At 38.1% G+C, this 13,022-nt stretch overlaps 1 protein-coding gene across 1 annotated transcript; it reads right to left on the bottom strand.

Moving 5' to 3' along the window:
• Nucleotides 1–1,624: 1,624 nt before the first annotated feature.
• On the bottom strand, nucleotides 1,625–11,378 carry sla2b (Src like adaptor 2b). The gene is made up of 8 exons (XM_066702460.1): nucleotides 11,096–11,378; nucleotides 7,191–7,329; nucleotides 5,829–5,928; nucleotides 5,472–5,558; nucleotides 5,103–5,206; nucleotides 3,954–4,103; nucleotides 3,605–3,737; nucleotides 1,625–3,342 (listed from the first exon to the last, which is right to left on the bottom strand). The coding sequence occupies exons 2-8, from the start codon at nucleotides 7,279–7,281 to the stop codon at nucleotides 3,204–3,206; spliced, it is 804 nt and encodes a 267-aa protein (XP_066558557.1). The 5' UTR covers nucleotides 7,282–7,329; nucleotides 11,096–11,378; the 3' UTR covers nucleotides 1,625–3,203.
• Between the last annotated feature and the right edge of the window lie 1,644 nt (nucleotides 11,379–13,022).

The raw sequence follows: 13,022 nt of genomic DNA, 5'->3' as shown, positions 1-13,022 counted from the left end.
ACTGACACTGTTTTTTTGCAGTTATTTGCCCAAATATATCTTGTTGTCTTGTTTATTTGGAGTGGGTGTCGCCAATATGGCCGCTGAACTGTGACGCAATCCAGTGACACGCTGACCCCGACAAGATGCCTGTATGAATGTGAGTATTGCGTAGGACTGTTTTCATTAAAGTAGGATGAAATTGTATTAAAAAATCGTTATACGTGGAAAAAATAAGTAGGTAGTGATAAAAAAAAACACCATTTTAATTCCGTTGATTAAAAATCAGATTTTGGTTGACAGACCTACACCTGCCAAGTCTACTTTGAACACCCACTGTGTTTTTAATACAAACATGAAGTGATCAAATGCCATCATAGGTTCATTAGCACCTCTGGTAAACCTATAGAAACATTCAGATCAAATTTTCTACATAAAAATTAAAAAAATGGCTTCCACAGGATGTTGCGGCCCGATGTCATTGTCTCTGTTCTTGACCACAAATACAACGTTTGACAAGTGTACCTGTACATGATGTTGCACATGTGTACATTTATTTTATTTAGACTTATATATTTAAAAAAATATATTTTGTCACCATGTAATGTCACACTTTGATAAATTATATTGAGCGTATTTCTGTGTTTGTAGAAACAAAGTCAAATTGTGTTGGCACTAGATGGAGACCGGCAGGTACTGGGACGTGGTGATGTGCGGGTGGGGGTGCATGTGCTGCTATGGTAAACACTCCTAAACTACAGGCAGGTGTGCGCTAGGTTGTGAATATTCTAAGAAACAAGATCCAGTGAACTGGAGCTTCCTACACGTCCTACTCACCCACAGACCTCATTCTTCACTGCCGAGCTCAATGACGGTTCCCTGCTCTTCTGAAGAGCACACAATGGAAAAGTAGGTCACAGCATAACATCAAAAAAGACTACAGGCCATGTTGTCGATTAAGGTGTGCACCAGCAACAATGAAAGTTTGCTTTTGACACCCAGGGGAAAATATAAGTAGGCTTTTAAAAGCAGGGCTGTGCTATTGTGCTCATAATACAGGGCACTGAGTACCTGTAAAATTCCCCTGAACTGAATGTGAAATAAATACATGTAATACTATTATTATAATTATATATTTTAGACTAGATAATTAAAATGGTGTACATTTCAAGAAAAGTGGCCTTCTTGAGCCTTATCCCATACAATCTTTTATTGTGGGGGTAACTGTTACCTGAATGCTCCTTCCAGTAGTGGGTTCAGTGTGGTGCTGCATGCTAACAACTGAGAGATCGCCCTAGATTACACGGGATCAGACTGAACTACAGCAACACAGTGGTGAATCTCACAGTGAAGCTCTTTTGGACTCGTACCTTCTATAGATTTTGGATGCTAAGTGTGCAGTTTAAATGGAGGAAAACGTTAGGTTGCGAATGCAGTCCTAGTTTTCTGAGAAAGAGGATGCTACCCAAAGGGGCGGGGCTTATGTCCTTGTCCCTATGCATAGTGCCTTAAGTGTAGAGAAGAACAATATATTAAAAAGGTAAAAAAAAAAAAAAACCTTGCATATATTATTTAATAATAATAATCATAATAATAATAATAATAAAAATGTTTTAGTGGAAGGATGAAAGGAATGCAAAATATATCTATTCACCATAAATAATTTATTTTGTATTAATTATTTACAAGTTATGAAACGGCACACACAAACAGGACCTTGATTGTGAAACTGCTGAAAATCTGCATTGCAAAACGTAACCACTTCACATCTTTGGGGGAAAATGAAAAACAATTTTAGAGTAAGCATTTCAATACACACTGATTACTATGGTGCTACAGTATTTTTTCTTCTTTCTCCTACACTACAAAGACGCTTAAATAATCTGGGTAACTCAAAACACTTGCGTCCAAACTTGTGTTGTTGTTTTCATAAACATTTATTAATCTCGATCTGTTATATCGATCTGGTGTTGCTGAAACCAAGGTCTCAGTACACAAAAGTGTCATCAGCCTTTCTATACCATGGCCACAACTTAGCCACCACGTCCTGTGTCCATCTACCCCCCCTCCCCTTAGCTAGACTTTAAGAACAAACACATGCGTCACCTTGAATAAATGAGTACATTGCTTAAAATAACCCAATTGTTTTGTTCATTACAACCCAACAAGTCTGACATTGTTTATAATGCATACATTTATTGATCATAATATGCAAATTACAAATTCTCACTTTTTTGAGAAGTATAACCAAATATCTCCTTTGGTAGCTATTTTATTTTTTTGCTGTCCTTTTAATAATAATAATAATAATAATAATAATATATAATAATGGTTTAACAACTCTCTTGCATTGTTTATTTCTTAAACAACAGGGCAAAAAAATGATTTTGGTTGATTTTTTTTCATATTTTAATTTCATGGCTATCAGCAATCAATTCGTTTTCTCCTAACTTCTATTATGGAAAATAAAAAAATAAAGTGTTCGACTGAAGTGGAAACTGCGATGGAAAATACTCAGTTGGCACGAAGCAAATGGAGAGAAAAAAAAAGTTCAATCGTCGGACCGCTTCTACACTGTGCATAAAAAAGTAAAATGAAACGGTATTAAGAAGATAAAACATAAATAGAAGTCCCAACCCAATTGTAATAGCAACTGATAAGATATTGTAAGGTGGAAGACAGATGCATGTACTTATGGGTCGCTCTGGGTGGTCCATGTGTGGGATGCAATGTCATGAGATCCTCCTGTGTGATCGCCAAACGCTGTCTACAAACAGAAGGGTTCCCCAGCTTCAGATCCTGTGTGTTGTAGTTTGTCATAAATCTTCCTTGTTTTTCACTTGATTTCAACCTGCACTATGCGAGCTGCTTCAAAGCACCTGTCTTTGTGAAGGTGTCAGTTACATTGACGAAGAACGACAATGAGAGGAAGTTAATGAGGGCCTCCCGTCTCAATCTCCCACTGTCCTTGTGTCCCTGGGACCCGTGGTGGTGGGAGTGCAGCCATTCCGTGGACCACAGTTACAGTATGGTCCTGCTCCACTCGGGAGGATAGTTTGATTTTGTTAAAATCAGTGTCAGATAAAACTGCACCAGGCAGTGAAGATAAATAATTACAAAAAACAATCCCAAATGGAGAATGTCAGAGGACTCAACAGGAGACAGTCTTTGGTGCTGTTGCTCATCCCCGAGGTCTCTTCCCTGGTTTCTGGCGTCTTTTAGTTTCAAGTCTTCCAGCCCTTGCCGCAAGACTCACAGTCAAGCTCCTCCGTCATGTACAGGTAGGAGTTTATTGCCTCCCGAAGCCCCTCGCTCACCAATGGCTCTCCTGACTCCGCTTTGTCTGTACTGAACAGCATGGAGCTGCAGATGGATGGAAATAGAAAGAGCTCCGTTAAACAACGCAGACATGCAAAACACTCATTTTGATGAGTTGCCAACCCCTCTGCTATGTATTCAAGCACATCTGAGTGCATTTAAGTATTCATAACCTAAAGAAAAGATTACCCCCAAACCTTACATGTTAAAATGCCCAGATCCATAGCTTTGGGTTCTATAGTCAAAAAAGCACCAGCTTATTTAGTATTGTTCTTCACAAAAAAATTGTATATTAAAAACACTGTACCTGTCCACATCTTTCCAGTTGAGGGTGGGCTTTCTGACTGCCATCGGTGGGGGTCCGCTCAAGACTGGGACATTGTTGGAGCCCTGAATGAAGCAAGGCTCCCTCAGGAGGCAGCACAGACCCTCACTCACCTCTGGAAAGGAAGGGCTTCATTAGGAGTGTTTCAAGCAGGGGACTGCTGAGTCAAAATCATATCCTACCAAAGTAGCCAGGCATGTATTGCCATGTATTTCAAATTCTATAAAATATATAATCTAATAAGTCTTTAATTTGGAAAGAGTCATTTTTTTTGTTATGTTTTTTTAAAACTGAAAAAGCAATGCCTAATACTTTTATATAAGGTACCCACCAGAATAATGATCCACCAGCTGGATGAGCGAGGGGAAGGTCAGCCGGGGGGAGACGTAGAACCAGCCGTTGTGTAAGCGATGGATGCGATAGTGTTTCACAGACTCCCAGGAGGAGCTGGTGTTCCTCCGCACGGATAGGGAATAGCCTCCTGCAAACACACAAACAGTGGCTTTTATTAATAGCAGTTCCTGTATAAGTGAAGACTTCATTTTCTCTCTGTGACAAACTACCAGGCACAACGTCCCTTCAGAAATGTCGACAGTACAATACAATAAAAGTAAACCAACATGATAATTTGTTGTTGTTTTTTACTAGAAAAAATATAAAAAATATATATATATATATTTACAAGAACCGCATGTAAAGTAGATATGAAGCAATAACGTTTTCTAGGATGTTCAAAGTGTACATTTGTATTAAATCTTATCTTGTGTTTTTTGACACCTGGGTCTAGCACGCTGATGAGCTGCTTTGAACGTCTTACCACTTCTGTTCTAGTTCATCTGCAGGTGTGTGAGCATGCATAAACAATAACATTAATACACAAATTAGTGGAGGTGTAATTGTCATTTCCTTTCAACTGGCACATGAAAATATGTAGCATTAACGGAAACATTTAGAGGAGACCCTCTTATACCCTGAATTGAAAATATAGCACTAGCTAGAGATGGATCCATGTTGAGAGATCTGTTGCAAACTGTTCTGGCTTTCTCATAACTTCTACTGAGGCCAAATATAACATTGTTCTCTCTCTCTTTCATGCTATCTCTCATCTCCTTTCTGTGTCTTTGTTTCTCTGTGGTTAAGTGGCTTTTAGAGTGATAAGGCAGTCACAGTGAAAAGAATAGAGGAACCTACTTAGTTTTCCTGTACAGTAGGTTTAAAATGCATTTTTCAGTCTAATTCATTTATATTCAGTACTTTTTATGAATTCATTCTAATCAAGCACAAGAATCAAATAAAAAGAATACAATATATATGTTGCTTTGGAAGTCAGATCTTCGGTGAAATTGAGAATTAATTCGAGAAATTTAATCTGAGTACGTAAAGAACACAGCAGTGAACTGTGAAAGGCAGGTAGACACGGAGGGCAGCTCTGGGAGTAAGGGAGTTTAGTCGTTGAGAAGCTGGGCTGGAAGTGACTCACCTCTCCGCGTCTGACTCTCGCGGATCATGAAGGAGCCGGCCTGGTTGTAGGGTAACAGCAACAGCTCTTCGGCTTTCTCCCGGCTGATGCCTTCAAATAGCCACCTGTGGAGAGGGAGGGGCAAAGCGAGTGGCATCAGGCACACTTTCCATGTCTGTAAATCCCCATACTGTAACGCAAACACAACGCAGATAGACCAGTGGAAACTCTAAGAGGCAGGTACTGCCTCACCCACTGGGGAAGGTATGACATCATTGTTGCCTAGCTGGAGGCTGCCTAATGTCCCAGACCCCCACCAACGTTATTTAGGATAGCATTTCAGAACCTCATGCAGTTGTGGTCCACATTGTGTCACATATCACTGCTTACCTGTGATACACTTTGGCAGTGTAGTTGCTGGGGATGTGGCTTTCTATTCCCGTGGCTGTGGAGCTCACCTTCCACCAGTCGCCATCCCTGAAACAGACGCACAGCGACAGATCAGCAGGGAGAAACGCCCCTTCGAAAAACAGCAACCACTGTATAGTCTTAGCATTTCGATGCAGCAATCAAACTTGCTGATTTGGTTTCATAAGGTCTGACTTCGATGTGCAGTCCTTGTTAAACCCATGACCAAGTTAGAATTGTCAGGACAATGTGTATAGTTCAGTTGCCGGTATTTGTGTCACTTGTGTCTGTATGTGGATGCATGTTGTGATGTGTGGGAAGCGCGCCGCGGCCTCGTACTCTGTTAGGACGTTGAGTCGCTCCCCAACTCGAATGCTGCAGTCCCCAGGGCCCCCAGCTGGATAGTTGTACAGGGACACCACCACATATTTGCTGAGATCTGCACAGCCAGAAGACAGACACAGAGTTAGGCCCAAACTGCTTGAACATGTATTCAAAAGTACTACATTTGTATTGGTGGACAAGAAACATTAGATCTAATCAAAAGCGACCACAGCAGCAGATTTTTTTTTTTTTACAGTTACACGCTAAACAAGAACAGAAATGCAGATATTTAGTTCTTTAGTATTTAATTCTCATACATACATAAACACACACATTTCATAGAATAGTCTTCTTTTTAAGGTCTTCTAAAGTTTCTGTTTGGTTATAGTTAGTTATAGCTGGCCCTTTTCTGATGTATATAATATGTACTTTTTTTTTCTTCTTTAGCTATTTGTTTATATATGACCGTGTGCTCAGTCTGATTTGTATCATCGTATTTATTCTGTCTCACTTTTTATAACCCTTGAATTATTTCGGTGTTTAGTGGGGTTTTTAAATGGTAGTACAGCTGCTTTGGAAAAATGCAATGTTTAGATATTACTTTAACCTTAACACCACAATTTGGCAAATAAAGTTTATAAAAAACATAAAACACGCCACAAATACATAAAATCTCATTAAAACACTATATAGGACTGTAACATTTAAATAAACGCTCAGATTAAATATGTTAAATGTAAAAATTTAGAGATCTTTGACATGGTTAAAAAAGACCACCACCAACCCCTGCAAGAAACCAAACAGAGCTCAATGTAACACTTTAGGAAGGAGTATACAGCATGTATAATTATACTTGTGAGTTTATCAAAACTAGTTGCTTTTAAAAATAATCAATTTCTTCTAGATATCGAAACAGTTATTTTAATGTTGTGCACGTTAGTTTGTGCAGGGCTTTTTCCATTACGATTTTGTGACACTGGTGGGGCTACAGAATCTGTTACAAAAGCTTGACAACAATACAAAGGCTTTCATTAGAAAAGGGGTGCAGAAGTCTGTGTAGGAGGGAGACGAGCTGTTTTTCAAAAATACTGTTACCAGGGACTGGGCCTGTAGATGTAGACTTTAAAGGTTTTGCTTGTGACAATAATGTTGTTGAGAACAACTGCGGTGGGTTCAGTAAATCTAGCTATTTATTTATTTTCCATTAAGTTCCCCTTTTTTCAGGTATGTGCTTTCCTGCATCTTATAACAGAAATGGAAATTGTTGGCCAGCAATTAAATATAAATCATAGACCCTTGAATGGCTCAAAATTCCCTGTATTTCTCTGGCAACTCACGTCAGTCTCTGCAGGAGTGTGTGTCAGTTGGCAATCTTACCAGCGAAAGTTGGCTGAGGGGTGTCAGGCTGTCTAGTTACACTCGGCTGCTGGGAAGAGTTGCGTCGGCCTTTGCTAGGGCGGCTCCCCATTTCAATCGGGTCTAAGTGGGTTCCTTAAAACTGTCTCACCAGCTCGTTCTGAGGGCGGAAGAGAAAAGGTTAAATTCGTTGAATTAAAGAGATCATCATATTTTTACTTCTTGTTAAACACTCAGAACCACTATACATGAAAACAACACAGAGTAATGTTCAAATAGGAACAAGACAACATTGTATCAGACTCAATAAATAACACAATAGCCAGATATGTTAAAACCTAACAATAAGAGCTCATTACTTCCTGAGAAACACATTATTTTGTAGTTTGTGGGGGTTGATTTTAACATCATGTTGTTGGCCCTGTTTGATTATAATTTAATAAATATTATTTATCTCCTTGTAATTTAATTTTTTTCAATTGAATTATTTGAACAGAATTCTATTTGGTATTAAACACTGTAACAACTGGATATGCAAGGTCTGACTGCAATGCAAAACTGAACACCATAGGCTGACAAAACGCAAACTCCGAAGAAAAAGCTAATGTGATAATCAAGAAGAAAAAAGTAATGGTATAATCTTACCTTTCTCAAATTACCAAAAATGCCTAATTTTATCTGTCCCCTGCACAGCCTTCTCTACATACAATGCCTGTCTTTGTCATTACTGAGCTCTTCACTTTGAGAGAGCTGAATTAAGCAGTTAGCAAGTTGCTGTACAGAATACGTCTGCCAGCTTCGTGCAGCTCACCCACCTATCTGAACACCTGGAGAGCTGAGATTAAAGCAGGGGCTTGTGCTGCAAAGCTTTATCAAATGCTATTTTTTGTTTGTTTGTTTCATCAATGATCAGAAATGCTGCAATATGTCAAACCAAATTCTATAATAGAGTGTGAAACCCCTTCATGTGAATCGAAGGGTCTGCTGTGACCAAGGCGTTTTTGTTGCGAACTACAAGTGTTAAGTCCTATAAAGGCCACGCCAGTCAGTAATGACATTTAAAGACATAAGATTAAGAATTTCTATTAGCTTTTATACAGGGGGAAAAACATTTTATTGTACTATATATACACAGATGTTTTTCATAAAATAGCAAAAATACTGGGGATTTTGTTCTGATAAAAGTGAAGTTAGTAATTCTCTATGTAATCAAGGAAACTTCAAAGTGTATTAATATGCATTGCCTTGCTTATACTCAGATCTGGAGACGTTCTATGAAGGAAGTGTCAAGAAATCTCTTTACTTTCAAGATTTAGAGAATTATTACTGTAATTGCAAAAGGATGTCAGCAAAAAAAGAAAAAAAGTGCCCTCTTTCTTTAATAAGCACAGGGCCAGGCTGAAGATTTTTCTCGAACTTGCTCAGAGAATACGGGAGGATGTAGATAACTGCAGCTTCACAAAACCAAATTTTCCAACCACAGTGTGACAGAGGTACAGCCGTTACAGGGGTATTAGAGGGCCGCAAGCTAGAAATAACCTCCGGACTCTCAACAGAGGCCACAAGGATACTAAAGCACTGCCAGCTTGGCCACATTGTTTTTCTCTGAATTTGTTTTCTCAATTGTCTTTTATGAATTCGTTTATTTAAAATGTTTCTAGAACAGCAGCAACAACATTTTTTTTTATAATCCTTTAACCTGCAATGCATTGAGAACTGTAGAAATCACCAGATCCATGACTTCAAAATCCTGTGTCCCTGCATTTACAGAGGAATGTAAATGTGTATTTTTCCACAGCTGACCGTATCAAGGTTCATATCCATAGCAGTATTTTTCTGGAGGAATGCCCTGGGCTGCATGTTAGAATACAAAATGCTTTCAGGATGTGTACAAGTGTGGTGATGAAAAGGCACCATTTTATCTTGTGTAAATTTTTGTCATCAAAAGACATCTAAAGTGAAACAACTGCTTCTAGTCTCACTTTGATTAAGCTCAAAGGCACCCAGTCGATTCAAGCTTTTTCACTTATAAAAATTAAACAATTTGATTCAATGCATTTGACATATTGATACCTTGTCAGTCAAGAAAGGACATTTCTGTTGGTTTCATCTGTGCATACAGTGGTAGTCCTTGCCAATGTGTATTTCACTATATTCCAGATTAAAGAATACACATTTAAAGACTAAATGATGATGATAATAATAATAATAATAATAATAATAATAATAATAATAATAATAATAATAATAATAATAATAATAGCCAGCATTTTTTTTGTATAAGTAATGTTGAATTTTTGATTTTAAATAGTATCTTCTCCCTGCTACGAAATACAAGTGAAACTGGTTTTATTGGTTGTCCCTTAATATTAGGCATTGTTTTTTACAATTAAGCACAATAGGGAACGTTTACTTCTAAACTGACAGAATGCCCACACAGAGAGGACACAGCTGGGCCTCAGTATCCAAAAACAGAGCATCTCCACATTGTTCAGACCAAAATTAATCAACAGTTTGCAGTTAATCTGTATAAACAACAACAGCTTTTATTACATAATGTAAGAAGCAATATGACAAAGTAAGCACTTCCTGTGCTACAACAAGAATTCCCATAATAATCATAAGAAAAAAACACAAGCTCTGTTTTTATATAATGGTTAAATAAACCCCAGGAGAAACTCAGGCTGAAAGCAGTTTCTGACCAAGTTCACAGTTTTTTTCATAAATTGTGCAAACTTTCCAGCACACTCCTTAACGGCTAATTAAGTGAAAAGCCGCCAAACTCCCATTTTCTCCAGATATGGCTAAATTAGACCATATTCCTTTTAATACCTTACTCTATGCACAGATGAGGCTGGGACATCTTTAACAGATTACAACACATGTGTACACAAACTCACATAAAACCAATATCATCTACTACAATCACTGTCACCTCAAGGTTCAAGCAGAGGTAGGGTGTTGGCTAGAGCAGTGTGCTTTAACAGGATTATTAGTTATACCTCTGTAATAGGATTCGTTGGGTTAATGTCACAGTAATCTCACAGAAAGAGAACGACTTTTAAAAGGGGATCTGCCAACAACATCAACTCCATTGCTGGCCCCCTGCGGACCATATCAGAGACCATACCTGACTGCAAAGGATAAACGCATGGACAACCCTCATCCCCCAAGGGAAAGCATGATACAATAGTTTTTAAAACCAAGCAAAATAATGGGATGGGCACCATAATTTGAATCCTACAAAAAATACAGATTATTGTGAAGTTTGATTTCCATGCATACATTTAAACATTAAACATGTTGACATTTATATTTGTGTAAATATTTTGCCAATTGCAATCACAATATTAAATAAATACATATATAGTTACATTATTTTATTAAAATATATATTTTAATATATTGAATATATATTTTAATAAATTTAACATATATATAGTTCTACATGTTTTATACCGTTTAATAACCTGTAACTACTAATTAATGTTTGAAGTTACTTTTATAGTCTGTTTATGACTGAAGCATTTGTACTCTATTAAAAACAAAAGTAATTTTCTGATTTCTACTGATCAACACTGGAAAAGATACCTGCAGACAGCAGTTTCTAACGTGTATTAAAATTAAAGCGAGAATTTCAATCATTATGGCAAATATTTTCATGAGAAAAATAAGAGCGGAGGATATATTTTAAATCAATAAAGTACACTTGGTATTACCCTGCTCTTAATTGTTTTTGATAAAACAGAAAGTAGAAAGAGTTTTATGTTTTAAGTTTGAGCACCTGAATCTGAGCTTCAAAGACTAATTTTATCAGATTAGTTTCTGTGCATCTGCAATCTGCAACCCAAGAAGTAGAAGACAGCTTCAGCAGTACAACACACATTCACACACAAATAAAACGTACAACAAATCATAATACTGACCTCATTGTATACTTTTGCTGTCTCTCAGTTGGCTACCACCTCTTGTTGGCAAAAAGGATACTCCTTTTCGTTAATTGCTCTTTAAAGAGATGTGAGTGAAATAGAGGCTGCTGCTACAATGATCCTGTCCTTGTGTGCGTGTGTGTGGTTGTGTGTGTGTGGGCTCCAGTCTCTTCCATTCGTCGTCTGGTACTGTGTGAAGGCTCACATACACCTCTTAATTAATCCTTTGCAGTGCATTGTGCAGGTGTGAGATGACGTGAAATAACAGAGGCATGTAGAGGACCTGTGGGCTGATTTATACAACTTCTAACTTGCTAGAACTGCCTTCAACTTCTAGTGGATTTCCTGTGACGACAAGAGCCAGTGCCTCGACGCACTACTCTGTTCTTAGCAGCAGCTTGACACGCTGTTGGTCTCACCCCCAAAGGCATCATATGTTTCTGTCTATTGTCCTTGTGGTTGAGTCAGAGAACCCTTTCTTCTGTACAGGCTTAGCTTTTCCTAATACTGTACTTTGGTTTTGTTTGTTTTTGTAGCCGAGTTGAGTAAACAGCATTCACAGTTGATCAGGTTAAAGAGTTGAAGGCCTAGCTTTTATCTTGACGGTGGCGATGTTTTTCTTCAGAAAGTGAAAGCGGAGTCCAAAATGACAAAGTAAATCCTCTTTTGCAAGTGAAGTATCACATTTTAGACTTAAAATGGAAACAATGTCACAGTGTAAAAGGCAAGGCCTGAATCCATTGCATATTTAATCTTAAATTAATACCTCATTAATAATGTAGTTTGAATAACAGTTAGGTATAGTCACAGCCAATGTATTTCAAAGTGTTTCTGTCAAGGGCAAATATTATAAGGAAATCACAAGTTAAGGTCTCATAAAACTGTTTGGTCTAAGGTTTCTTTGTATATAGGTTACAAAAATTCAGTTTGAAACATTAGTAAACAGACAGTTTGAACAGCACCATAAACTGGTTTTCTGATGCTTTCTAACCTCCGTCTCAAATCTGCACACACCAAATTAATACTTTATTTTACCATGTAACAACACATTTTATATTGTATGCATTATTCTGTTTACCACTCAGAACTGTAGCCGGGAGCTATTTTTAGGACTTCCGGTGAGTGTGAATGGAATTGGAACATCAGCATCAAGCAAAAACGGCAGTTTCCCGCCCCCCCACCCAACGATTAATAACAATTAGGCCTAATGAATCGGTATTACCATGACTGCCTTTTTGGTAAATTATGCAATACGTCATTAAGTCATCTCACATGCAGTTTCCTCACCCAGGCCATACGTATGCTGGCCCACTGTTCCTCCCCATGATGTGAACATGTGACAGAGGAAGACCTTTTTCAGATGGCGAATGAGACGTGAGCTCTGTTTGTGAGACAGGGAATGTGGTGACTCTTCACAAGTTCACATCTAAAAATAACTCGCTTATCAAAAACCGTTGCAGTCGCTGCTTTAATCATTAGTGCGACGAGAACGAGTCTTGCAATCTCAATGATCGACAATGTTTTGTATTGGAAAAGACTCTCGGCGATTCCAGAGGAACATCAAACAGCAGTATGCGTACGTCTGTGGTCCTCCATGACTCCACCATTGCTTGCGTTTCCCACATTTGCTTCATACTTTTGTAAATGATTCTGCAACACAGGAAAGATACTCATTTGTAGCATGTTTATTTTTGTATTCATCTTGATTAGGGTTTCTCATCCCAGAAATAGGCATGTAGTAAACATGCAATAAACTCACCGTTTAATGATAGCATATTTACAAAGTAATCGACCCATCTTGTGGTCTGAAGTGAGAGATGTTTAAGCGACAGCCAAAACATGACAGCCTGTTGACCTACACTTCCAATGATTAGTTGCTTTTGAAATCTGGCATTGATGAGTGCAGTCAATGAAGGACCCATAT

Source organism: Amia ocellicauda, chromosome 4 (assembly GCF_036373705.1).
Source record: "Amia ocellicauda isolate fAmiCal2 chromosome 4, fAmiCal2.hap1, whole genome shotgun sequence".
In the NCBI taxonomy this organism is placed as follows: domain Eukaryota; kingdom Metazoa; phylum Chordata; class Actinopteri; order Amiiformes; family Amiidae; genus Amia; species Amia ocellicauda.
Note: the sequence above shows the minus strand (reverse complement) of the source record. Positions and strands in the feature narration are given on the sequence as shown.